Source organism: Paraphaeosphaeria sporulosa (assembly GCF_001642045.1).
Source record: "Paraphaeosphaeria sporulosa strain AP3s5-JAC2a unplaced genomic scaffold CC84scaffold_4, whole genome shotgun sequence".
In the NCBI taxonomy this organism is placed as follows: Eukaryota; Fungi; Ascomycota; class Dothideomycetes; order Pleosporales; family Didymosphaeriaceae; genus Paraphaeosphaeria; species Paraphaeosphaeria sporulosa.
In genome coordinates this window covers 2,667,391-2,693,208 of record NW_017253363.1, presented here as the reverse complement: position 1 = coordinate 2,693,208, position 25,818 = coordinate 2,667,391, and the positions used below count along the sequence as shown (strand labels likewise).

The 25,818-nt window shown below is 53.6% G+C and overlaps 10 protein-coding genes across 10 annotated transcripts; 3 read left to right on the top strand and 7 right to left on the bottom strand.

The window, feature by feature from the left end:
* Positions 1 to 1,266: 1,266 nt before the first annotated feature.
* CC84DRAFT_1258655 (uncharacterized protein) lies at positions 1,267 to 3,356 on the bottom strand (the record flags this gene model as incomplete). The annotated part of the gene is made up of 2 exons (XM_018184846.1): positions 1,267 to 2,123; positions 2,174 to 3,356. 2 exons carry the CDS (start codon positions 3,354 to 3,356, stop codon positions 1,267 to 1,269), a joined length of 2,040 nt encoding a protein of 679 aa, XP_018037957.1.
* A 287-nt stretch (positions 3,357 to 3,643) lies between these two features.
* Positions 3,644 to 5,235, bottom strand: CC84DRAFT_1186497 (uncharacterized protein; the record flags this gene model as incomplete). Its single annotated transcript, XM_018180863.1, has 2 exons — positions 3,644 to 3,748; positions 4,339 to 5,235. 2 exons carry the CDS (start codon positions 5,233 to 5,235, stop codon positions 3,644 to 3,646), a joined length of 1,002 nt encoding a protein of 333 aa, XP_018037956.1.
* Positions 5,236 to 5,799: 564 nt separating this feature from the next.
* CC84DRAFT_1216527 (cytochrome P450) lies at positions 5,800 to 7,669 on the bottom strand (the record flags this gene model as incomplete). The annotated part of the gene is made up of 5 exons (XM_018182814.1): positions 5,800 to 5,952; positions 6,006 to 6,456; positions 6,506 to 6,881; positions 6,940 to 7,172; positions 7,335 to 7,669. 5 exons carry the CDS (start codon positions 7,667 to 7,669, stop codon positions 5,800 to 5,802), a joined length of 1,548 nt encoding a protein of 515 aa, XP_018037955.1.
* A 1,862-nt stretch (positions 7,670 to 9,531) lies between these two features.
* CC84DRAFT_1089996 (uncharacterized protein) lies at positions 9,532 to 11,137 on the top strand (the record flags this gene model as incomplete). The annotated part of the gene is made up of 5 exons (XM_018174333.1): positions 9,532 to 9,658; positions 9,849 to 10,138; positions 10,192 to 10,577; positions 10,627 to 10,691; positions 10,740 to 11,137. Coding segments are annotated over 5 exons (1,266 nt in total), but the record flags the coding sequence as incomplete, so codon positions are not given.
* Positions 11,138 to 13,222: 2,085 nt separating this feature from the next.
* On the bottom strand, positions 13,223 to 14,041 carry CC84DRAFT_1090194 (uncharacterized protein; the record flags this gene model as incomplete). Its single annotated transcript, XM_018174345.1, has 2 exons — positions 13,223 to 13,587; positions 13,708 to 14,041. The coding sequence occupies 2 exons, from the start codon at positions 14,039 to 14,041 to the stop codon at positions 13,223 to 13,225; spliced, it is 699 nt and encodes a 232-aa protein (XP_018037953.1).
* A 918-nt stretch (positions 14,042 to 14,959) lies between these two features.
* Positions 14,960 to 16,273, bottom strand: CC84DRAFT_1216524 (uncharacterized protein; the record flags this gene model as incomplete). Its single annotated transcript, XM_018182813.1, has 5 exons — positions 14,960 to 15,389; positions 15,442 to 15,584; positions 15,638 to 15,859; positions 15,905 to 16,003; positions 16,061 to 16,273. The coding sequence occupies 5 exons, from the start codon at positions 16,271 to 16,273 to the stop codon at positions 14,960 to 14,962; spliced, it is 1,107 nt and encodes a 368-aa protein (XP_018037952.1).
* Positions 16,274 to 17,480: 1,207 nt separating this feature from the next.
* On the top strand, positions 17,481 to 19,744 carry CC84DRAFT_696486 (amino acid transporter). The gene is made up of 2 exons (XM_018187095.1): positions 17,481 to 18,102; positions 18,152 to 19,744. Exons 1-2 carry the CDS (start codon positions 17,759 to 17,761, stop codon positions 19,395 to 19,397), a joined length of 1,590 nt encoding a protein of 529 aa, XP_018037951.1. The 5' UTR covers positions 17,481 to 17,758; the 3' UTR covers positions 19,398 to 19,744.
* Positions 19,745 to 20,022: 278 nt separating this feature from the next.
* CC84DRAFT_1144227 (uncharacterized protein) lies at positions 20,023 to 23,139 on the bottom strand (the record flags this gene model as incomplete). The annotated part of the gene is made up of 3 exons (XM_018176446.1): positions 22,603 to 23,139; positions 21,709 to 22,541; positions 20,023 to 21,655 (listed from the first exon to the last, which is right to left on the bottom strand). The coding sequence occupies exons 1-3, from the start codon at positions 22,648 to 22,650 to the stop codon at positions 20,023 to 20,025; spliced, it is 2,514 nt and encodes an 837-aa protein (XP_018037950.1). The 5' UTR covers positions 22,651 to 23,139.
* CC84DRAFT_1163711 (uncharacterized protein) lies at positions 23,125 to 24,819 on the top strand. The gene has a single exon (XM_018178323.1). It carries the CDS (start codon positions 23,437 to 23,439, stop codon positions 24,520 to 24,522), a length of 1,086 nt encoding a protein of 361 aa, XP_018037949.1. The 5' UTR covers positions 23,125 to 23,436; the 3' UTR covers positions 24,523 to 24,819.
* A 110-nt stretch (positions 24,820 to 24,929) lies between these two features.
* Positions 24,930 to 25,565, bottom strand: CC84DRAFT_1088236 (uncharacterized protein; the record flags this gene model as incomplete). The annotated part of the gene is made up of 1 exon (XM_018174247.1): positions 24,930 to 25,565. The coding sequence occupies one exon, from the start codon at positions 25,563 to 25,565 to the stop codon at positions 24,930 to 24,932; it is 636 nt and encodes a 211-aa protein (XP_018037948.1).
* Positions 25,566 to 25,818: the final 253 nt, after the last annotated feature.

Genomic DNA, 25,818 nt, shown 5'->3' with positions numbered 1-25,818 from the left:
CGTTTGCCAGTCGTAGAACCGGTGCTATCGACGCGGCGTACGCTTGGTGTTCCGGTCGTACGGCTGAATCGTAGCTAGCAAAATTACAGCTACTGTCAGTCAATCGATACCCTGTCGTTCGATCAAGCGTATCGCACGTGTTCTGAAATCCCCCTGGTCTATACGTTTGTCAGATCTCACGGAAAAGGTACAAGTCGAGTCGAATACCACTTACAGGGACCGCAGTTGGTTCTGTGCGCGCACAATCTGTGGGCTCCAGCAGCAGCATAACCTCATTGATGCACGCGCTAAGGCTGTTGAACGCTAGGAGAGGCGCTCACAGTCACCCAGGGCAAAGGCAGACATTACGATCACACAACTTCTGGGTGAGGTCCATCGCTACAGGCTGGAGCTCTAGAAGAAGAGAACGCCGCCTTTTCCACACCCTGTGCAGCATCCCCGATGCGTCTCGGTTGGACTCTCCGATATAGATTTACACGCACAAAAAGTGTAGAGTACTCAAGCATGTCAGACGCGCTGTGACACGACCTTGTGTGCAAACATTACATTATCCGTCTCACCTCTCTGGCCAACATGTCAACCCGCGAAAACGCAGTCCTAACACAAGCCAGCGTTTCCTTCTTGCTAGCCCATGGCGACAAAGCCTTCACGGTGCGAAGACTTGTTGCGAGTGAAGCGGACACGGATAGTATTTTGCGCATGCGTAGACGAGCCATGGGAGAAGCTCAAGTACTCGGGGTGAGCGCCCACGATACGTCGCCGCAAGCAGCGACTAAATAACGCTACAGCTGCTCCTGGTTGAAGCGCAGACAGTGCCAGCCCAGCGCATCTACCATTTCGAAGAAAATGGACCTCTGACGGGACTGCTGGACGACCCGTTGGGCCCGCTTCCACCTGCTGGGCAAAAACTTTCTAATCAACGAGCCCCAACAGCGTCTGGATGGACATCTCCGCTTCTGGTGCTTGTGCTACGTTCTCGACAAAGTCGTAGCAGCCTTATGGCTCTTCGTTGCGACAGTGCTGTCTTTGTGCATCGGCATGACTGTGGGTCTTACTCGCCACAATGAAAAGTTGGGGTTGGGCGTGGGTACATGTGTGTTCACGGTATTGTCTGTGATCCAGGGTGTTGTCGTGTTCTTGGGGTAAACCGAGTATTTGGGCTTAGGGGCGATGAACTGAAATGTAGTCGGAATGTTCATGTACCTTCTGGTAATGCTATTCTCCAACACATGGGTTATGAGATGGCAAGGTAGTTCATCTGTCTCTTCACCACCCAAGTCCCTGATCCCAATCCACCATCAACCAATTCGCCATCCCCCCATACGGCCCAAACCACTCTTGCGGTTGCAACATAGTCGGTTCCAGCGTCGCCCCCGTCGCAGTCTGGCTATGCAGCATCTGTTGCTGCATCGCAATATCCAAGTCGATGCTCTGCGCAGTCGGTGTGCGTAGTCCCTGCAGTATTCCTGCCGTCTCGAGCTCCCTCGGCGCGATATTCGTGTTCTGAGGCAGCCGCTGATGCACCGGTGCCCACATGCTGCACAACTCTGGCCCAAAGTCCGAGAAGAATTGCGCGGTCGTAGCGGGGAGGTTGACATCCGGAGACGCGCCGAGCGACGGGCGCTGCATCACCTTCTCGCGCACGTCCATGAGGTGCTTTAGGCTGCCGACGGCGGTAGGCCATCGCTTGCCAAGGTCTTCGAGGGCGCGCGTCAGGATGGCGAGGTTGTCCTCGGCGATGCGGAGGAGGGATGTGTAGCGGTAGCAGGAGAGCTGGGCCATCCCCGCAGTAAGGCAGTAGAAGGTGAATATGGGCCCGAGGTACTGGAGTTGATCGCGGGCTATGAGGTCGGCGAAGATGCCGGCGATGAAGGAGGAGGCGAGGAGGGAGGCGATGGAGGGGTTGCCGTCGGGCGAGCGGTTGAGGATTACGACGACAGTGAAGTACTGGATGTGGAGCTGCCATGCTTCGGGGTTGTAGTCTCGGAGTGGCCGGCCCTCTGTGGAGTGGCAGAGCTGCAGATGGTCTGGGAGTGTTTTGAGCCATCTGAAGAGGCGGTCCTCGAGGGATTTCTTGTGTTCCTGCAGGCCGTGCTTGCGGAGGTAGCTCTGCGTTAAGTCGCCTACATTCATTAGATCTAGAACTTGACAAGTGAATATCCAGATAGCTTACCCAGTATGCATGATATGCCGACATATGAAGAGAAAAGGCTACTCTGCGAAAGCGAACCATCAAAGTCCAAGGTAGAGATGGGCGATACGTCTGCGAGCTTCAGATCGATCGCCCTCGGCCTACCATGTCCCGCGTTGATCAGACAGTCTCGCACAACCAGCGACCACCATATCCTCTTTCGGAGACCGGCGTTCGGTTTGCCTGTGGGTTCTCGATGCAACCCGACCTGATAAGCCAGGCCGGTACAGATACGTAACCAGAAGGAGCTAGTATCGATTGATACGCTTTCTGGGCCTTCGGGATTCCACCAGTGCAAAAGCAGCGTGGCTGCAATGGTGATGATAGGATCCTGTTCAGCCCCCATCCAGAAAAGCACCTTTGCCTTCTTGTAGAACTCGTTGGGCGGATAATTTTTGTGCGATGGACTGACTCGACTGCCTGCGAGTAGGATGGCATGTTGCAACAGTAGTGAGCTTCGACTGTTGCTTACCCATTCGCGTTCCACTACCGGTGTCCAAGGATAGCAGCGAGTCCAGAAGGCCTCCATCAAGGAGTCGCGTATTGCTTCTGGTGGTAGTTCCTCGATACGTTGGATTTTCAGGATGGTGAGGTCGGTATCAGACATCTTGCGGGGCATTTTGTTGGGCAATCCCGCATCGTCGTTCACAGGCACATCATTGCGCAAGTACTCCAGACGGCCAAGGTAGCTAACATTATTAGAGGATACCCCGTGTTTTGGATCTTGTATATCTTTGTGGCTGTTTTGAATTGGTGTTAGGTAACTGGGTTCCTTATGCTGTGCGACCAGCGGAGAACCGCCTGTAAAGCTGGTGCCACCAGAACGTTCGACACCATCTTCGGATCTCGCGACCCTTACAAAGTCATTGCTCATACTAGAGAATGACCCTTCGTTAAGCATTTTCGGAGGAGCTGCACCGTTCGTATCGTCCGATTTCGTAGCATCCAGACTCTTCGATTTGGGGCGACGCTGGTCAGGCGGCGATGGCGAGAAGGTAAAGCGTTTCCGCTTTCTCTCTCTCGGAACACACTCGTATCCATCTCTTGCGCATGGCGTACATACATCGCCAGGAATATCGTCAATATCACAGCGCACCTTCTTCTTGTGGCAGATGACGCAAGCCTTCAATGTCCGGCGAACGCGCCCATCTTTGGTGACCGGCATACCGGAAGGAGACGGGTCCTATCCTCAGGACATTGCAGCTCATGAGTAAGATGGACTGACTCACTCTGAGGTGTTTTGATGGTACCAATGTGGTGAATCTAGGGGATGCATGAGCGCGTGGACCGGGTAGGTGGAGACGAAGGCTAATGCGGGGTTCCGGCTGCAAGCCATAACAGGGCCAAATGCAACCGAGGGCCTTTAGTGCGCGCTTGATGCATCCGATCTCCTCTACTTGGGACAATATTGCAAGAAGAGGTATTACTACGTGACTCTGTTATTCTTGCCCTCTATCTTACCAGCGATCTTCCATGCATACGTCTACTTATTTTCGCAAAAACCTTCCAACGCTTGCAAATCCGAGATACAATGATCACATCATCATCAACGGTACTCTGCGCAGGAACATGGGAGAAAAAGACGAAATGGACCATAGATGACGTACCTACAACGAAGCGTGGGCTTTGAGAAGGAACATGTAGCTGCGTGCTTTCAAACGGAGTAGCCCTATGAGGCCAGAGGAGACGGATATCTCTAAATTCGAAAAACCGGCGACCACAAACCAGAGATTGTTGCCGCCTCTTGATAAAGAGCTCTCTGAGAAGGAGCCAGATTGGGACGAAGTCTTACGCGTCTGATAAGTGCTTGCAGTGCAGGCCTCGGTCTCAAATGTTCTTGGTGTGTCCCTGGGGAAGCTGGGCCTCGTGGGTAGATGGAGGCGAGTGTTGCGGAGATGGTGGAGTGGCATATGGGCCAGGAGATGGGAGGGAGTGTCAAGGGGGAAGTGGGTGTTGATGGGGATGGAACTTACCCTGCAGTTTGATCTGGACGAAGACATGTGTCCTACCGAATAACATTCGAACATCTATTCTCTTCTCTTCAAAGTCTTGATCCCATCCCTTGCTCTCTGGAGCAGCGTCCGCCTCAGCTTCAACTCCCTAGCAACACTCCCGTCGCTCTGTGCCTCGCCTGCTCCGTCGCTTACATTCTGTCCCTCTCCACAATCTGTGCCATCTTCCACTCTCTTCTCTTTTGCGACTTGGACGATCTTCCATTCTGCACCATCAGTGTCAATCAGCAAACTCTTGAGCCTTCTTGAGCCGCGCGCGCCCAACCGCTCGTACCCCTTCTGGTTTGCTGATACCAACTTTCCAGTACTCTCATCGCGGAACGCGCAGTTGTAGTGCGTGTGTCCGAATGCCCAGAGCTTCACCATAGATGAATTCCAACACAGCTCTTCAGATAAATCAGTCGCAAAGCAGCTTGATAGCCGACTCCCTTGGTGCTGAGGATTAATAGCCCTTGGATCCATAGTGGGGCTGTGGTGCGTGACGACCGCGACCTGTCGATGTGGTTCTTTCTGCTCCAGCTCCTGCAACTGCGCATTGAGCCACTCAAGATCTTGTTGATGCCGCCGAATGTGATCCTCCATCGTCCACCCATAAATCCCCCGCTCCTTGTTGAAGTCGGTGAGTCGTAGCTGCGCTTCACTAGCCTGCTGAGCAGAGATCGCGCTCCACAGCGTGCATCCAAGGATAGTGGTGGAGCCATCGAGATCATAGCGATCTCGATCGAGAAATATGAAACGACCACCATAATTGTCTTTCGCCTCCGCCTCGAAGTCGCGCATTCTTTGGATGGCCGTCACGTACGGTAGTTGGTAAGCTTCGTGGTTGCCGGTCACGTAGAAGATACGGCATCCCATACACTGCTCCAGAGTAGTTCGCAGGAACTCGAAAAGCCCTTCGTCCTTCACTAGGCCAATATCTCCCAGCAAAAGGAGATTGCTGGCTTGCACTTCGAGCTGGAATGTTGTGTATGCTGGTGAGCTGAGCGGGGTCTCGAGATGCAGATCTGAGATGATCTGTAGCTGGAACGGCATCGTTGATAAGGTGTGTTTCTGTGAAGAAGTCTGTGAAATTATGCGTGGGTGAGCGTTGAGGTATGCGCTAATAATGCAAAGACACCAACCGTGGAACCGCTTAAGCAGATTGCACCAAAAGAAACATGGACGTGGGTTTAGATAGGGCGAAGCTGCAATGCACCGTCCCCGTCAGCCAATTTTAATCTTGGACCTTGAATAGATGGTCCCAATTCATGTGTAGGTGGAAGACTGAAGACGATGCTCCGGAATTCCAAGGCTTCAGGGCTAAGTAGCGGTCACGTGCTACGACTCCACCCGACCTTCGACCTAACTACGAGTCATTCACGAGCCCACGTATTTAGTGACAAAGCAGAATTCCCCAAGTTATCAGCAGGTTTGGTAAAGGCTGTTCGGAATCGAAATTCTCTCAGTATCGCATTACAAGGGTCCACGTCCACCAACAGGTACCGTTCTGAGCGTGGTCCAAATGATGAAAACCAAACGCCATTACACCCCTTTCCCACGGGAAGCACTGCCAATCTTCCACTACAGCAAGTTGCTTTATAGCTCTGGCATTATGATCTATGCCAACTGTCTCCGCCTTAGGTTGCAAATGACATCGTACTGGCCGCGGAACCCAGCGTTGTAAGTCTGCCAAGGTCGGTCGTGTGCCATCTCAAACGTAAACTCGCGGATAATAGTAGCAGAGACCTTGTATGCTTGTGCAAGAGCCAGCTATATCGAAGTTAGCGACGCGCTTAAGCATGCGTACGACTTCCTCAACCTACATTACGACCTATGCACGTCCTGGTGCCAGCACCAAAGTTGATCATTGCCTTGTCCATGGCATGGTTTCTCGCCTCGCTCTCCATCCATCGCTCAGGTCGAAATTCCCTCGCATCCTCACCGAAGATCTCTTTGTTGAAAAGTACTACAGCGGGATTCATTCCAGCGCGATACCCAGCTGGGATGTGATAGCCGCACAGATCGAAACCTTCAGCAGGAGCATGGCGGGGCATAGTGACTTGAAAGCTGGGGAAGATGCGAGTACACTCTTTGATGACGGCCGACATATATTCCAGTTTGTCAAGGGCACCGTACTGGACGGGGTGCGAGAGCGCGCCACTTTCGAACGCGGCATCGATCTCGGCGCGGAGTTTTTCGAGGACGCGAGGGTTCTGCATGAGTTTGTAGAACACTGTGCGGAGGAGGATAGAGGTTGAGTCTGCGCCAGCGGTGCTGATCTGCATCAGACGACGATAGTAATACGAGGTTTTTCGGAACTTACACTGCAACCCAAGCCTCCGAGCTGACCTCCTTGATCGTAAAATTTACTTTCTCGCCTCGATCGCGGACGATGGAAAGGAATTGTGACATGAAGTCGTTTCGTTTGGAGTTATCCTCCTCGGTTCTCTTGACGGCATCATCCAACTCTTTCAGAGCTGTCACACGGATACCATCAAAAGCCATGATTGCCTTCAACAGTTTTGGTATGAGAGGCGCAGCAAGGCCGACCAGCGGTCTCATGTAAGTAGGAGTGACCGTGATGATACCTAGAAAGGGCGTGGCAGTATGCACAGCATTGATGTAGCCGCCGTGATCGTGCCTGTGCTCCAAGAAGCCGAACTGCTTGCCAAAAATGCAGGTCCCGACATTTTCGAACGCTAGAAACACATGGTGAGTAGAATGCACGCTATTTATCGAGCAGACGGTTTGGCTTACCGAACATCTCCAGCCATTTGCCGAAATCGAAAGCCTCCTTCCGGTCTGCAAACTCGCCAACTCTTTTCAGAAAGAGAGTCAGCACATCGTCGATGGACTGCTCGTTCTTTAATACGCTAGTCAAACCATAGGCGCTTCCTACGATTCGCCTGTACTGTGTGTGCGTTTTCTCATCGAGTTCGGTGAACAAGTCGGTTCGCGAGTCCAAAGTTGAGGGCCGCCATGCAGTATACCTACAATAGGGAGTGAAGGTCAGTGTGTTGCTCTACATATGTATTGATTGGGTTTGAACGGGTGTCTCAGCTATTCAAGTTCGAGATCCTAGACTTCGAAAGAAAGTCTGAAAAGTTCAAACAACAGCAACTATGCCCACTGTTTACAATGGCAGTTCTTACCAATCAGTCTTTTGGTTTGGCTTCTGAAGCGGGTAGATCTTTGACACAGCTGTAGGATCGGCGACGGCGACTTCGTTCGGCGCAATGCGGATGATCGGGCCATACTTCTCGTGATAGTACCGCTGGTATTTCTGAATGTTTCCGGTGTACATGCGATACATGATCCATGTCCGGGAGACGGAAGGCCAGAAGGGACCGGGAATCTTAGCTAGAGGGTGGATAGTTCGCGCATAGACTATCCAGGCTGCCCAATACACCACGAACGCCACGGGAAGGTAGGTTGAGATCCATGTCCTTATGCCGGCGCCCAAAAGAAGGTCTTGTAGGAAGGCCATTGCTCACTCTGGTCAGAGCAAGGTCAAAGAGCAAGCAAATGTCGATGGCTCGAAGAAGCGGTTACCAAGGGCCGGATATACCTCGCGTGCGACATCCCGAATGCAAGTTGTAGTCGGACTACGGACTGTGAGCTCTGTCATACGTGATGGTGTGATGTTTGGTGGAAGCCACGGCGTTGTTTTACTTGTCGATTCGCCAATATAAGGTATATCATTGGCCCTAAAAACTAAAGCCTCGTACATATTCGAATAAGTACGAACTATATCGAATGCAGGGGGCGTTAGCCACGTGGGAATTCTCCAGCTGCATTGACAGGATTGGTTGCAATAAGCACTTGTTGGTGTATGTCAGAAACCTGACTGGAAGGCGGATGCGTCGGGGACCGTCTCGTATTGGTCGGTATCTCGACGAGGCTCGGGGTTGGTGATTTGGGGTTTACCGACAGTTGGCTCAATTCATCGCGAGTGCCGCAGATGTCCTCTTTTTATTTATGGAAATTAATGTCTTAATTGCTCATCGAGACTACTGTTGGAGGTCTTCGTTAGGAATAGGTTCCGCGGCGCCACAGGGAAGGCGACCAAAGCGAGCCCTCAAGCGATACAATGGATGGACGGTACGACGGGGATCAAGTAGAGCAATCCAACCGACTATCTCCTAGTTAGAAAAATGTCGAGATATGCTAGACAAGACTGGTGAAGCAGACTAGCTGTCTGCTAGGTCGCGGATTTTCTGACCTCGCATACTCAGCCTCATGTCAGAAATCGTATCCCAAGAAAGCCAACTGCCAAATTAAGCGATGGAGCCATGATCTTGTTCTTATGTTCGGCGATTCACACGCTGTTCGTGATTTCTCGTCTCCGTTGACTTGGAATCAGAGAGCAATGCTGTGCACGCTCGGGATGCGTACTGCAAATGAGAGCGTTGCGATGAGCTGCAAACATGGGCTTGACAGAAACTAGGAAATAGACTTTGTTGCTAATCTAATGTTGGTTTAGGGAATGTGAACAGTAGTCCCCGAGTTAGGGCGACGCCGCAGCAACCAGGTTGAACTGCACTGATGCTCAGACAGATCCCGAGTGAATTCAGATGTGCACTATCGGAAGTTGTCCCGATGTCCTCTTCTCGAACTACTGTGTATCTACCAGATCGCCATAGCGGCGCGTGGCATCTGTGCCACGGAAAGTTGTTCTTATGTATCAGCTCCAAGCGGCTGCAGATACAGTTATGGCTTCGGCTCCTTCTCTTACTGCTAGAATCCAGCCACTCGCACGAACGTGGAAGACTGCAGAATCGATCTCGCGATTCATTGGGTTGGGATCCGCATACAATGTATCAACCGTGCTGACGGCTCAGGGCAACTGTTAGATTTCCGGCGTTGGACAAGCTTGGTGCTCCTTCAACAATGGAGTAGGATCAACGAGCCACAGAGGGCCCAGGGTCTGATACAGGCACAACAGCTGCGATTGTCCGTCTTTACCCAGATCTCTGGTCACGCTGAAGCCGGAGCCCGTAGGCATGACCAATGAGATGATGTTCGGAGAAATTGTCATGGCATGCCGCAATATTCGGTTCCTAATTTTTCGGGTATATCCTATCCAGAACCTGCTTTTGAGGTGTAGCATCTTCTTTTCGATACTTTGTGGGACGTCATAGGTCGTCCGTACATGTTACGACAGCACCCACTACCGTATTCAAGACTTCCGTCCTCCCAGTATGCGGTACGGCAGGATCCTGGGTATCGGGCTGGTTATATTGAGCTGTGTAGCAGTTGTGGTGATCGCGGAGACTGGCCTGCCGCAATGTGCAGTAAGTAAATATGGCTGAGGTTTAGTGTGGGAACTTACACTGGTTGTAGGTAACATGTGTGCAGACAGCACTTCCAAAACATAATGACTGCTCAGTGAGCGATACAGCATGCATCTGCTATAACGAGGCGATCAGTGCGGTTTTCAATGCATGTCTTAAAAGCACTTGTACAGTCAGAGATAGTTTACGTAGGTCTTCGTCCCACAAATTGGTATCCTCGGGTGCGGACAAAAGTTCAGGATGAGTCTAGACAGGAACAGCTGAGCGAGAAAGCCTTATTTCTTACTTAGCTGAGACATAACTTACTCTGTCTTGACTCGCACTGACTTTGTACCTGCACCTTGGGTATCGCTGGGTACTGTGTTGATCCAGTTGTAGTCGCCACCAGGTTGCAGAACATACAGTGCAACGCTCCAATACGCGATCGTTCGAAGGTCTTGCTCATCATTTCCATCGTTATTGGCGCAAGTGCATTGGTCGCCGTTTGTATGCGGATGTCTGTTGCGTTCCGACAAGGTAGCTTCGGCTGGGATGATATCGCCTGTCTTTCCGCATACGCTGCTTCCATTCCTGTGACAGTCGTTTGCTGTGTAACATCAGTTCACGGCTTTGGCAAGGATACGTGGGCTTCGCCAGTGGCAGACATCTTCTTGACACTGAGGGTATGTTCTTGAGGCAAATCGGTATTCGTTGGGTATATCGCTGACGGTGGAAGCTCGTCTACGCCAGTCAAATATCGTATTTCCCGGCATCTGGCTTGACTAAGCTTTGCTTCCTGCTCTTCTTCATACGCATATTTCCTGGCAAACGGATCCAGGGAGCGATACGAGCACTTGTTTGGGCCACCATCATCTACATCGTCGTCTTCATGATCACCATGGTCTTTGCCTGTAAGCCTATATCAGCTGTTTGGACATCCTGGACCAAGGAGAATACCCCGTCATACTGTATTAATCAAAAAGCGTTCTATTACGCGGCGGCTGGCTGCAATATCGCGCTTGACATACTAATCGTGCTGATACCTATACCGGAACTGTTGAAACTGAAGCTCAGCCGCAGGAAGAAAATCTTTCTGGTCGCCATTTTCAGTGTTGGGGCAGTGTGAGTCGATGCGAGTCCCTTGGAATGACGCAGCCTGACAATGCTAAAGTACTGTTGTGATCTCATGTATTCGACTCGGCGCTCTTGCGACGTATGAGACAGAGGTCAATCCAAGTGAGTCGTTGAACTGCTCATACACATACGCGTTCTGACTACATGTAGTGTACAACAACGTCCTCTCTGGAGTATGGTCCGTCTTAGAGATCAATGTGGGTATCATATGCATTTGCATGCCTTCATTCCCGCGTTTCGTAAGCCAGCTGGCACCACACTTCTTCAGCACGACTCATCGCGACTCGCGCTTGTGCGGCGAAGCTGGTACGCCCAACGCATATGGGCGGAGTGGAAGGAAAAAGTTTCAAACACGTGTTAGCATGTTCGAGATGTCTATCGTTAAGACTGTGGATATGACCGTGGAAGCCCAGCGCGCATCTGATGACGAGGTCCGCTTGGTCATGCTTCAACAGAACAGGAGGGGTGCGCCGAGCTCAGCAAGCAGCACTGCCGGCTGGGAGCTGCCAATGCAGCGACCTGATCAAGTCTATGACGGCCGTTCGTAGCAGGATCTGGATGTAGAAAGGTTTTGAAGCTATTGTGGGGTGATACAAGGCAGTCGACTTGGTCTAGACATTGCAAGACACTGTGCGGGCTGCCGGTGTCAGGGCTTGGCACCGCCGGTATGACAGCGCCAGCGTGAGGGGTTCATCAGTGTGGGCGCGTCGGTATGGCGATTCTCCAGTGTGAGGCTGCTGCCATTCCGGCGGAACCACCACCACACCGGCCCACCATATCGGAGCTGCAAGCTGTCCCACGCGTCCACGAGAGGCAAGATTGTGCCAGTAATTACATTGAAGCCTGAAGCAGGTTTGTGTTTGTTCTCAATGTTCAGGAGAAAGGCATTGCTGTTGTGCGAGTGCCTACCAGTGCGCCATACCGGAGCTCCCACACCGGCGGAAACGTCGCCATACCAGCGAGTCCCTCATTGTTGCCATATGAGAGCGCGCCTATTTATTGATACACTCCTTTTGGTTTCAGTCCTTACGGCTCCAAGATACCTTCTCGCTGGTTACCATTCGATTTCGAACTTTGACTTCGTTCTAGTCTTACATTTGTTTGTTTCCGTCCGTCCACCATGCGTGCTACTCAGTTTTCTGTTATTCTTCTTGGCTTGTTAGCCCTCTAGGTGGGTTATACTCCCATTTCAAAGACTGGGTCTGGGGTTGAAGCTTACATTGGAGACGGAGTTGCTGTCCCGGATACTGCCTGGCTCGCCGAGTCCATTGGATTTATGGTGATTCAACGTGTTTAGCCTCTAATAACATTAAAATTATAAGATTAGCTATAAATTTCTAGAAAGCTATTTTACCAAAAGAAAGGAGCTATGAACTTTGGAAAAAGGACGAAGCGGTAGGTAAATGATTACAAGTAACAGTGAGGTTATACTCACGATACACTCTCGATGCAGTGCATAGTGGGAGAACGAGGACCTCACACGTAGGGTCAAATGATGTGTTCAAACACCACAGGTTGGGAGAGAAGAGGGGCAAAAAGGCCACAAAACATAAAAGCAAAGGCAATGGCAACGGCAAAAAGATCTACAAGCGCATGCAGGTCAGCACGGCAGCGACAGGTTCCAAGTCCTGCGAGATCACAGAAACCACCGAAACCGCCAATTACAAAGCGCTTGTAAAGGCCGCCAGAAAGAAGCATCAAACCGTTCATATTGCCCAGGCCTACATGCTGGCCATGACGAGCAAAACGGGAATTCACGCGGGTGCGCAATCCGGAAGGCTGCGAGGCAGGATAGTGTATGTCTCGAACTTCGACAAAACATCGCCTCCTAACATCGCGTCCATCTCCACTGACGGACGAACCTATGGAAACCATTCCGAAGGTCTACTACAAATCAAACCTCCTATCTAACCTCCGCCCCGTAATTTAAACCTCCGATCTCGCCCGATACTCACTGCCGCGCAAACACCCAATCAACCCCCGCAGACAACGCCACCCTCAACCCCCCAACCTCGTTGGCCTCCCTCTCGGCAACAAACGCTCCGAGCCGTTTCCCGCGCGCATATGCTTCCAGCCTACGCAAGCGACCCGCAAACCTCCGTCGATAAGCACCACTAGACACGATAATGTCGGATACGATATCAATATCGTGAATGCAGGAGGACGACGATCATTTCCTTCTTCCGACAGTCTCGCTTGAGAGTCTCTGTTCTCAAGGGATCGTGCAGGATTGCTGATCAACTAGCTCCACGTGTGTGGATGGAGCGAAGAAATTTGTAGGATTGGGAGGCGACACAAGGGGAAAGCGGTTCGATACTGAGGGAGTGCACGGTGCGTTGCTGGGAGGGAGATTATACGAAGGGGTTGGTACGAGTTTGCGAAGAACCTGGTTAGACTGTGGTTGGATTTGGTCTCGCGGCTTCGGAGATAGGTCTTGCTGACAGTTGGGGTGCGTATCAAGGGGCACTCGGAGGCATATTGGTCGCTATGTGACACCGATCCACCATTACATCCTTGGAGTCCAACGACATCTTTTTTTTTAGGTCGTCCGGATGGTGCTATTGGCAAAGCTATACAAGTAGGCATCATTACAGAGATCGGCATCGATATATACATTTTTAGACACGGCTCGACTACCTAGTGAACAACGCGATCCCATGCTCGCTCTTGCTTACCTGTACAGTCAAGCCACCCTTTCCGTAGAACCCGCGATTCTTCTCACCGCAGAGCACACTTGCCACCACGTTGTCGCCCTCAGACTCGGCTTGCTTTACACCCCATTGCACAAGCAGCTTTCCTACGCCCTTACCTTGGAAGTCAGGGTGTACACCGCACACATGCAAGTCCCAGCATTCAGCGCGATCCCCAGTCCAATGCTTCTCTGAATTGGACACGGCTTCGTCAAGCCATTCCGCGTTCTTTGGGTCTGCTGCGCGATTGGGGAACAGGCGCAGGGAGACAGCGTGGTAGTAGTGTAAAGCCGGGCTGATGAGGTTGCCTGATCGTGGTGATACTTAGCAGGGCGCACTGGCGTTCGGGATGTGGAGAACAGCATGTTGAGCATGGACACCGTCAGGTGTACGTGCGCAATGCAATGACAAACAGTAATAGTACTCACGGGGATCCACTCTCGCCAGCTCTCTCCTCCGTCCGCCCTCGCCTAGCCTCCGCCAATCAGCGGCCCCAGCAACTCTTTCTTTTCCATCCTCCTCCACCGTGACGACGACGAATTGATGATGCCAGTCCCAAAATCTTTCACGCAAGCCGCGAAGCAGGAACCAATAGACGTCCTCAGGGTGCTCCTTGCGATGCGGGTGCATCAGCTTGCCGATGATCTCGTCGTCGAAGAAGGCGGCGTGCCAGACACGAGCCATGGCGGGTAGATCTGAGAGCTGGGCCGTGCGAACCTGCACATTACGGGGGGAGCCCGGTTTCGCAGTGTCTGAGGCCATGGGGCTGGGCGGGAGGGTTGGCGGCTTTTGGGCAGGTAGTATATGTCGAACAATAGGTGTAAGAAGCGTTGCAGTGACGATCGCCTGCAGATGGCACGAACTTCTGTTCGTGGGGCTTTAGACGAATGCGATTCCGAAGCCGACTTTAGGATCACGTAGGGGGCCTGGTCGTTCGATGCAAGGGGATTCAGGCGAGCGGACGAGCGCTCCGCGGTTCTAGAATTGCCGCGTCGTTGCGCTCGCTAAGCTATCTCGAGATCGTCGGTATATTCGCTTCAGGTGATAACGAAAAGTTCTTCACAGGTCGCAAAGAGGCTGAATCCTACACATACACTACTGCTGTGTTGAGGAAGGCTCGGGGGGCGGGCGCTACCGAGGATGTTCGATTGAGTTTAGCAACGGCGGAATCGGGACGGGAGATGTACCGGCCTGACTCGTGCAACTAGGGACTTCAGAAGTGGGACCCAAGATGGAAAACTATTATTCGATCTGGCATAGCAGGGAGCGAGACCGAATGTGCCACCTCGGCGCGCAAGGCACGTTCCGTCTACCGGCCCGATGGCGTGGGATGAACCAGTCGTGGTGGCGCTTAGTACAAATGTCGTTACTAGAGTCGTATTATATCCTGGCCGGCGGTTAAATAGATGAAATGCTCGAGCAACGACGCCCAAGGATGCGACACTGTACGTAAATTGCATGTGAAAACGTTGAATTGTAGGCTCAGTAAATTACCGTGTCGAATGCAACAGTGCTTTTTCCAGGACTGACCTGTCCCGCGCTGCGTATCGCATCAAGCCACCGACCTGCCCCATGGAGATCGCTTTGCGTAAGCGTGTCCCGGGGCGGGGGGAAGGATGCCGGTCCATATAGAACGTGCCGCGATTGGTCGATGCCATAGGACTTGCCTCCGTCTGGCGCTTATGATCGAACCACCGTCCAAACGGTTTCCTTGCGAATAATCATATCCTGGCTCCCACCACTGCCGAGTGAGCTTCGCTCCCCAACCTGGCGCGTCTGAATCTGTGTTTCGTATTTTTGATCCATGTCGGTAGCGTTCTCGGTGCCCGTTGTTGAAGCCATCGCATGGCTTCTCGATTGTGTGCCCATGCTCTTCATTTCGAATGTGCCGTTGCCATAGGCCTTGACAGTGTAGCCCCAGTCCGCTCCTCCCCAGCTTGCGGACAGTGATTGTAGGAAAGCCTTGAGGTTGGGTATCGTTGCCGAGATCAAACCCCATGCGAGTAGAGTTTGGTGCCAGACGAGGGTTGTCACAATGTTGAAGGGGGACGGTTGGGTGTCTGCGTACTTGATCCGCGCGATCAGATGGAAGATCGAGAAGATGATCACCCTGTGACGAGTCAGCTTCTACCCAACCACTTGGGATCCTGGGGATGATGTACAAAATCCTGAAGCAGAAAGCTGCAATGACGCGCAGCTTGTAGCTTGTTTTCATCTGCAGCTGCCACACTAGATAGGCTGGTAGCAATAGCAGGATGACTTCAGTCGCAATGTCCAGTGCTGTGACTACACTCCATCGAGTGTTCTACTTCTGAGTGAGCCTGTGATTTTCGACAGCCTAAGTTATGCGCAACATACCGTGCTGCTGCAGTGCGTTGTGAAGGAGCCGGTGGACGGGCACCCGGCACTGCTCATTACCACTGTCGCAATCCCGCAAACAACGGTGAATCCCAGCACAACATCGCACAGCCTGCCAGTGTTCTGTTGGTCTCGCACGAAGAGGCGTCGTAGCAGGAGGATGCCAGAGCATTTCGCAAGATACAGCGCAATCAACAGCAGTATCTGCGCTGTGAATGCTAACTGCTAGTCGTCAGCGAAGACCTTCATAGTCAGTGACCAACTTACGCTCGCTGTTGTGCTGAGATTGGGTACATGCTCTGGCACTTGTCCCAAGCCACTCTTGAGAGCTTTGAAGAACACAATGGCTTGTACGAGTCCAGTCAACTGTAGGAACCGTCAATGAAATGGCCAGCGTTGGATACACTCAAACTCAGTACTTACTGTACCAGCAACAATCAGGGAGTCATCCCAGCCAAAGACTCTTCTCTTGATGAACAATCTGATTGACAAGACACCGATCGTATAGATCAAGCCGAGAATCGAAACAATCCATAGTGGTGCACTGTGATTTTCGGGGCTGTAGGGAGCAAATCGGTTCCCCGCCGACGTGTCCATGGGGTCGATCGTGGGTCCAGCTGCTGAGGGGTCCGACATCTTCACAAAGTCAACCACTTCCAGAAGTGATCAACGGTAAGAAGGTCTGCCCTGACTCCTTATATCAAGTGGGACGTTCCTGTGTAGAGACTTGGCCTGCTAACGAGCAGTTCAATACTTTCCCGTTTCTACGGGCGGACTCAGCCTGGAATCCTGCACCTGCACCCGTCCTCTTCCTAAGCACAGCCGGATTCGCTTCCTCGTCGCCGGAACTGCTGGTGCATAAGGTTCGAGCAACACGAGTGACCTTCCGCCCGTACTAGATACGCTTCACGCCTGGGGCTGGCCGCTGGGACTCGGCACAAACGTCGCATCCTTCCTCTCCAAGGGTATGATATCGAATGAGGACCTTGTCGCCGGCATAAATTCCCCTTTCGTGTTTGACAACCCTGATATAGGAGCCATGTTCTTCAGCCTGTTCGCTCCTCTGGGCTCTAGTGCATTCCAGCGCACCGACCGACTGCCCGCAGTAGCTCCTGCCACCTATCGTTCCAGACGAAATGAATTGGTTTCGAAGGAAGCCTCAAGCCGTGTACGGGAGAGGGCTCCCATCTGGTTGGCCGCTCCTAGCCACCATAGCATGTTGGTGTACCCCACTATGGAGAGACTACACCGTGGCTTGCAATTCCGGGCCGTAGAGCACGCAGTCTCCAGCCGTCCACGCCGTCATACCACCACGGCGCCATGTTGTGGCCGTCCAGGGCTGCTTCTAAGGCGTTCCCGTACCGCCCTGCTGGTAGCGATGCGTCTACGATGCACCAATCGTGGACCCTGGAGACCCGTTAATCATCGGGGAGAGCGCCGCTACGTGAACAAGGGTCGGAGTTGCCTCGAATTGGTACCATGCCATACGAGAATTCATCCGCTTGCGCTAGGGAGGCCATGGATGAGGATTTTTTCCCACAATATTGACGCGCCCAAATTGTAGCCCTGCAGGCACGCTCGTACATATAACGTGCGTTGCGGCGCAGTTGACAATACTTCTGCTCCACTTTGCACGGTTGCGCCGAACGGCTCGCCTGGCTGGCGGCTAAAAGGATTCATGATGTTCACTGCGAACTGGAGGAGCACCATGTTGTAACTTGTGGGTACACTGGACATGGTTGCGAGTGGCGTGTCTCAGATACGGAGTAGCCAATGAGCAGACCCTCGGTTAGAGGTGTGATCCTGCGGCAACGAAACGCGAAGGGAGCGGCCTAGCCCTTCCCAAAACCCACGTCGACATGCTCCTATCGCGCTAGTCCCCATGTCGGCACTTTGGTCTCGTAATGAGAGTGGCCGCGCAGCTCGTTCTGTACCGGCATATTTATGAGGATGCGTCCCTTGCACCGGAGGGGCGAGCGCATAAGTCGGCAGGCGTCTAGACATCCGCGTTTGACTCGTAATCCGTTATAAAGGTGTGGTTCGTGCCTGGCAAAACATTGGTAGTAGGCACTTCTCTTTGTTGCGCTTCTTCTCCCCTCCTACACCACCCTCACCGCAATAATGGCAAGTGTGGAGGAACACAAGGCTCCCATGACGAACGTCGAGAGCGACCCCTCCCTTTCGGAGGGGGGTGAGCCTAACCACGTGGTTTCTGAGAAAGCTGGAACCAGCGCTGATGTGCACGACATGGCCCGTATGGGGAAGAGACAAGAGACGCGCCGAAACTTCCGACAGATTACCATTCTTGGTTTCACGATGGTTGTTTTGTCGTCTTGGGAAGCCATTCTGGCTACCTCTGTCTTTGCTCTGGGCAACGGAGGTTCTGCTGGTCTGATCTGGGGTTACTTCATCATCTTCATCGGTTTTGGTTTTGTTACCGCTTCTCTGGCTGAGATGGCTTCCATGTAAGTCTCAAATGAGCTAAGCACTAGAAGCGTCTAACGATAGAGATAGGGCTCCTACCTCTGGCGGACAGTACCACTGGGTTTCCGAGTTCGCACCTCGCAGCTGCCAGAGGTTCATCAGTTACATTGTTGGATGGCTCGGAGTGTTGGGCTGGCAATCGGCCGCCGCCATCACCATCTACCTTTCCAGCAACCAGATCATCGGTCTCATCATCATGCACAACCCTACCTACATCCCCAAGGCATGGCATGGCATGATGGTCATGTGGGCTATCCTGGCAGTCTGCTACCTCTTCAACACATTCTTCTCGAAGAAACTCCCGCTCGTCGAAGGTGTCATCGTCGTTCTCCACGTTGCTGGGTTCTTCGCTGTTATCATTCCTCTTTGGGTGATGGCTGACCGCAGCTCGGCCACGGACAACTTCACGCTCTTCGTTGACAACATGGGATGGAACAACGTTCCCCTTTCTACCTTCATCGGTCTGGTCGGTGCGGCCAGTTGCTTCGTTGGTGTCGAATCTGGTGCGCACATGTCCGAGGAAGTCCGCAATGCTTCCCAGGTTATTCCCCGCGCTATGATGTGGACCTGGCTCGGCAACGGCCTGTTCGGGTGGATCATGGCGATCACGTTCTGCTTCTGCGTGACCGACACCATGTCCGTCCTCACTACCCCCCTCGGCGTCGGCTTCATGCAAGTCTTCCTCAACACCACTGGATCCACCACCGGCGCTACCGTCCTGACCGTCATGATGCTCACCATCGGTGTCTTCGCCTGCGTTGCCGTCATGGCCACCAACTCGCGCCAGCTCTTCTCTTTCGCCCGTGACAAGGGTCTTCCCTTCTCTAACGTCCTCGGCACCATCTCTCCTCGTTTTGAGATCCCCATCAACGCCGTCTACGTCACCGTCGCCTTCGTCACCATCCTCTCGCTCGTCCAGCTCGGCTCCAGTGTCGCATACATGCAGATCGTGTCTCTCGGCGCCGCTTCCATGATCACCACATACATGATCTCCATCTCTTGCATAGCCCTAAAGCGCATCCGTGGCGAGCCCCTCCTCCCGTCCAAGTTTGACCTGGGCAAGGCTGGCCTGGCCATCAACATCGTCGCCCTGATCTTCCTGGTCGTCCTGTGGATCTTCGCCTTCTGGCCGACGTCACCCAACCCGACCGTCGAGACCATGAACTGGGCTATCTTGGGCTACGGCATCGTCATCATCTTCTCTTCCGCGTACTATTTCATCCGTGGCCGCCATACGTATGCAGGACCCGTTGAGTACGTCCGCAAGAGCGCTTGATAAGGTGCTGCTGGAAGGTCGACTTGATAAAAGTAGTTTCGTTATCGTACATAGTATAATAGATGGAATGGTTCTACTTGCCTCATCGATGTTCACACCTAGCCGTGTCTTGGTCTCGACGTTTTCTAAGCATGAATTCACGGACCTGAGACGTTACTATTGAGGTTGACGCTAAGCTTTCGTTGAGTCGGCCCGGCCCTCTTGTCATTGCTGCACCAAACTGCATGGACCTTTTTGTACACAAAACCCCTCAGTATAGAAAGGATCCCGAGTAAACGCATGTCAATTGCCCAAGTTCCATGCACTCCAAAAAAAAATTCGTGCTTCACTCGTTGAAATGTGTAGTGGGATCAATCGTGCAGGAACCTCATATTTCTCTATGATATGAAAAAGCTACATGGACTCCACTGATAGACGAAGAATCCTTCCAATTTGAAAGCGCATTGACGACTCCACCGTACCTATGAGATGCAAGCGCTAGAGGTATGCCCATGAATTCAGAAACGCCAACAGCCTAGCATAGGATCGCAACCGACCAGAGCCTGTAAAAGGAGAGCCGAATCAGAGCACCATCGCAATGTTAAGACATACGGAACCAAAGAGGTCTTCCACCGTAGGATACCAACTAAGAAGCATTGCCCCCAAAAGGAGGCGTTGGGTTGTTAGGCACGCGAGATCCTGGTGGAAAATTGTGCCCGGGGAGAGTGAACTTTGGCGGTTGTTGTTGAGTCGGAGGGGGTCTAGCTGGGAGGTTCGAAGGCGTACCGTACTTTGCGATGCTACTCTGACTGGGCATTCCAGAGTCCTGCCCCTCACCACCGCGGATCTGTACGACAGTCTGGGATGAGAAGTGAGACTGATTGGGCGGAGAGGAGTTTACATTGCTTGACCCAGAATGGACCATGCCGAACGTGTGGCCGAATGTCGCGCTATTAGCGGTGGGCGGGCTAGGTCTGGACATCTGCACCATCTGTGCGGGGGGCATTTGATAGTTGCCGTAACCATTCATCATCTGAGGGCCATTGTGCATACTCATCTGGTAAGGCATGTTGCGCCCACCAGGAATGAAGGCTTGACTCTGAGGATTGAATTGCGGGCGCTGGTAACTGCCAGGAATCGGGTGCTGGTTTCGATTTGGCTTTCCGTTGAAAGTAGAATTGGGGAATTGACCGTAAGGATAAGTCCCTTGAGCCGGGCCTTGCATAGGGGCAGACATGGGTCGATTGTTCGGACCATTTGAAGCATATGGTTGCGACGTTGGATAGGAGGGTTGCTGGCCCATGGGTGACCAGCCTTGACTCATCGCCCCGTTCGGGGGCGGTTGGGCGTAAGGTTCAGCGTAACCGGCCATCGAAGCGTTCGCCATCTTAGGGGTCACCTGGTTGGGCATTCCGGCATTTTGGAACGATTGCATTCCTCGTTGGAAATCATTGGACAAGTCGTACCCATTTGGCATCTGGCCATAGTTTGGATACATCATAGGCCCGTTAGCTGGTGGGTATTGTTGGCTGGGCCAGTATTGAGCCTGTGGATCCTGGGGGATGCCTGGATATGGACTGCCGTAGTTCGAGGGGGGAGACGTGTTGGGAGCCATGGGTGAATATTGAGGGTTGGTCATTGGCGTCGGATAGCCGCTGTAGTAGACGGTGCCTTCTCCGCCATAGCCAGGAACGGCATATTGGCCAGGGTAGTAGGCATTGTACCGAGATCGCGCTTCGAAACCATCGTCATCGTCTTGGTTGCGCAGTTTTTTGTTTTTCTTCTTCCCAGACGCGGAACTTGATCTGGACGCATCATTCTCTTCAGGCGCTACAACAGCGTCCGATAGATCCGCTTCTTCACTCTCTGCACTTCCAAATATCCGCTGTCGTGCCTCTCGGTACCTCGCTTCGCGCTCCTCTCGAGTCAATGCTGACTTGTCTTTTTTATTGCCGTCCTTGTCTCCGTCACTGCCGTCTACCTCGGATGTAGCCTTGGACGGGTTCTCGGAATTGGCTCCTGTGTTAGTGCCTGATCTTGTGTCATCGCCACGGCGCATGATTTTACGGGCGGGAAGGTCAACAGGGGGAGTGTTGGTACTCTTAGTAGCATCGACCATCTGCGAAAGTGGTGGTGGTATTCGGCAATAAGGCGTCCTGGTGATCCTCACTCCCGTCATGGTGTTGTCAACCACATGACCGAGTAAGTAGTAGTCCGCAAGTCGGTGCGCAAGCATCCGATAGAAAGTATTGCAGTTGGGAAGGCAGTACTCGTTTTCCCTGGACCAGTAAGTAATTGCATGCTACGTAAAGGATACGCCACATTTCCTTACCGTGAGTCTTTGATGAAGTCAATGAAATCTTGTTCAATCTTCACAACGAACAGCCGGTCTCTAGGCGACTGTAAAGCCTCGATCAACTTCTCGTCTGGTATGGCGGGTAGGCTCTGAGGCCCAGGCCCCTGAGAGATCCCATTGACGATAGGCTGAGAAAGTGAACGTCCGATGCCGTTCGGGGGTTGATTCGGGTCGTAAAGTGTGGGGCCATTAGGATTGGAAACCGGGAAGCGACCGGGTGGCACTCCTCTCTGCGGCTGCGGACCCATCACAGCAATCTCATGCAACTGGGCACGGAAAGCGCGAGCCTCGCTATCAGACCCCACACGAGAGCCGGCAGCGTTGGACTCAGGCGGTGACGTCACGTCTTCCTCTTCCACGGCTCTCAAGCTGGCACTGTCGTCTGGGCGAAGCGACTCTTTCTCATCCAACGCGAAGGTGGTGCCAGATGCAACGCTTTTCCCGTCAAGGCTCGGAGGCTTTGCGGAGCCATCAGACGACGACAACTGCGTGTTGCTGTCCTCGGCAGTCGAAAATTTCACCAGAGCAATGTTTGGGTGCAGCCTTGCTGCTTCTTCCTCTTTGAGCGCTGGCAAGATGACCGCTTGGTCTCCGCTCGCACTGGCCGAATCTGCAGAGCGGGGAGCTGTGTTACCAGCATCTTCGGCCGCTTCACTCAGCTCCACTTTTGGCTCAGTGGGCGGTGCGCTGCCAACATTCGGCGGCTTGGTTACGTTGGTAGGGATCGCGGGCTGCGGGCTTGCGACCGGAGGCTTGACGCTAGGCGCCTGCTCTTTGAGGATTTGCGGCTTGTAGGTTTGCGCGGCGACCTGAGCAAATTAGTGAACACGCCTGAAACAGAACAGCAAGCATATTTACATGTGCACTCACTTTTGCAAATGAGGGCCTAGCCGAGGCGTGTGGCACGGTGGAAGTCATGATTGGAAAGGCCCGGGAGACTCTGCTTCGGCGTGGCAGGCCAGAGGGTGCGAGGAAAAGTTGCGAAGGCCCACGGAATTCTACCAAAGCCAACGCCGGAAAGCCGCAAGGTGGTCGGGGAGACCGAAAGGAACGTGTTCGAAGTTTTCGTAAAAAGTCTCAGGAAATAGGCTGCTCAAGGAAAGTCGCTGCAATGGCCAGAAAGCTGCACATGGTGGACAGGCGACATTCGAGCCAGTGTGGGGTAGTCGGCGGGTGGTGAGCAGCAGGCAGCGCACAGAGCCTGGGACTGCAGTGAGGAGCGCGGTGGCAGAGAGAAGCGTCGCAGCGGGGGTCGCAAGTCGCAGGGCTGGCAGGGCGGGGTGAGAGTGTGGAGCCAGAATCATACAGCTCGTCAGTCGTCGCCAGAGATCCGTGCGGGCGCGCTTGGCAGGCAGGCGCGATGCACGTGCAGCGACTTTGCTCACTTCCGCGCGGCCAGCAACTGTTGCGGCTTGCTTGCGCTGGCACCAGGCGTCGCCTCGCTCTCCGACACGACCCTACCAGTTGCTTGGTACTCTCTCTCTCTCTCACCTCGAACCCGTTTGGCCCACTTCCCTCCACCTGGGAGCCGGACGGATCCTGAACCACGGGCGCCAACTTTGCGCCGCACCGTACGACCGCAACCAGGCAGAAAGCTTGGGGACTCGTCCTCCGCCGCGTCACGTCAGGATCCGCAATACATCTTCTCCGCCTCTAACGCAGGACTGTCCCTCGTGAACGCACCAAGAACTCCGCCTGGAAGCCATGTTCAGCCGCCGCGGTGGCTATGGAGGCCGCTCCAAGGCGACGCCAACCACCACCTGCCAGAAGTGCCTGCAAAAAGGCCACTACTCATACGAATGCACCGTCTCCGCGCAGGAGCGCCCATACAAACCACGGCCTTCGCGCACCCAGCAGCTGTTGAATCCATCGCTCAAGCCAAAGTTGACCGAGGAGGTTCCTAGCGACTTGCTGCGCAGCAAGAAGGGTCTAGCCGACACGATACTGGCTGAGAAAGAGGAGCAGCGCCGCAAGACCTCGGGAAGGCGCTCGCGCTCGCGCTCGGCGTCCTCCGTGTCTGACTCCGATTCCGTCTCTACGATATCCACGAACCGCTCGCGCTCGCCGTCGCCGAAGCGCATCAAGGATGGGAGTGCATCGCTGCGTGGTGGGGACACGCTGCGCAAAAGAGGTCGCAGGTCTGTCTCATCTGGGTCAAACCATTCGCTGGACAGGACAGAACGCAACACACGGCGGAGGCTGAGCTCTATGAGTCCGGAACAACGAGGCCGCAGAAGGTCGCGATCGCGCTCAAGCCCCATGGACATCTCGCACGACGAGGGGTTGCGAAGGCAGGCACCACGCACGCACCACTCACCAGGTGGCAGCTATACCAGGGGAAGAGGAGGCCGTCGATCTCGTAGCAGGAGCAAAAGGACACCTGTGAAGCCGTCATCACGTCGGTCACTGTCCAGATCGCCATCTCGAAGCCCCAACCGCTTGGATCGTATGGACACCTCCGATGACCGCCCTCACCCTCAGAACGGGCGTTCTCCAATAGGTCGCCCAGTCCGGAATTCCCGATCCAGATCAAGGTCACCGTACCGTAGACGAAGCCGGAGTCCGTACTCAAAGCGGCCCATGTCGAGATCTCCGAGCCCTTACAAGAGCCGTAATGGTGGTATGGATGGCAGGAGCGCTCGTAGTGGACGCCACAGATTCGACACCGAGGTCCGTCACCCCGAGCCTGTGAGAGCACCACCACCACAGCCGGCTCCGCCGCGGGAGCGTAGCTTGAGTCCCTACAGCAAGCGCGTTGCCCTAACCCAGCAAATGCAGGGGAGACGCTGAAAGGTCTAGTCACACGCTTGAAGATATTTTGTAGCATATCATCTTTCCATGTCAGGAGGAGCGGCAGGGTTTCGTTGAGAAGCATAAGGGTAGTGGTGGGAGACGGTAGCATTAGCACGTTCGGGAACAGGCATTATTGGCGCTTCGTGTAGATTAGCTGGCTCGCAGCCAACAGTTTGTGGATTTGACTCTCTTGGTCTTCTGTAGTAGCCGCATACCCTCGATACTACGAAATGGTCGGACATGGCATTGCGCGTGGTTACTTCCCGCATCCCCCGGGAGCAGTTTTGTGCGTCACAAAATCAAACGCCAGTGTCCCTGTCTACTCTTCGTGAGTAGAGCCGGACACGTCGCTCTCCCTCTCGCATAATTCAAAGACTAGTCTTCCATGCATGTCTTGTGTCCGCTCAGCTCACATCCTCGTCCTCCTTTTCCCTCCGCCTCTCCTCCTCCTCCTCTCTTTCCTTCAAATGCATAACCTCAACCAATTCACTTCCCTCCATGCCAACCTTCTCCCCCTCGCTCCCCTCCCCATTCTGCGCCTTCTTCTGGCCCTCCACCCGCTCCCTCACCATCCTCGCAATCGCATTCTCAGTCTGCACCTCCAGTCCCCTCATCTTCTCCCCAAGATCCCTTTTCAGATCCCAATTCGGCTTCTTCGGCTGCAGCTTGAACAGATCCAGCCCTTTATCCTCCTCCCGCTCTTTCTCCTGCGCAGTCTTGACCTCGAGCGCAAGCTGCTCCGCTTTGTACTCTAGCGTGGCGGTCGGGTCGGCGATGGGGAGCGCGTCGAAGCCGAGCTTGACGTTGCGCGTGGTGACGTCGTAGTTGCGGCCGGAGAGGTAGGTGGCGGTTGCGGAGGGCTCTTCGGTGGCGGTGAGGGCGGTTGACGTAGGATCTGTGGAGGAGGTGGTGGTGAGGGCTGTAGAAGTGTCTTCGGAGGACTCGTCGGTGGGGGCTTGTTTGCGCTTGAGGGACTTGAGTTGCGCGAGGCGGGCTTTGCGGTCGTTGGCTGCCGCCGAGAGCTTCTCGTGGGAGGACATGATGGGTGGTTCTCGAAGGTTTGTGTGTGTGGAAGAGGCGCGTCTCGATATGGAGAGCGGGAGTGGGTTGTCCCAATGTATCGTCGGAATTACGGTTGCGAGCGCAGAGGCAGTTGCGCCAAAGTTCGTGGAAGGCGCGAAGAGGTTGGCTTGGTACTATTTCCTCTGAAATGATCCCCAAGATCGCGCGATTATCTGAAAACTCCCTGTCTTGGGTTCTGAGAACTCTCGTTTGGTGTCGTGGTCACGCAGC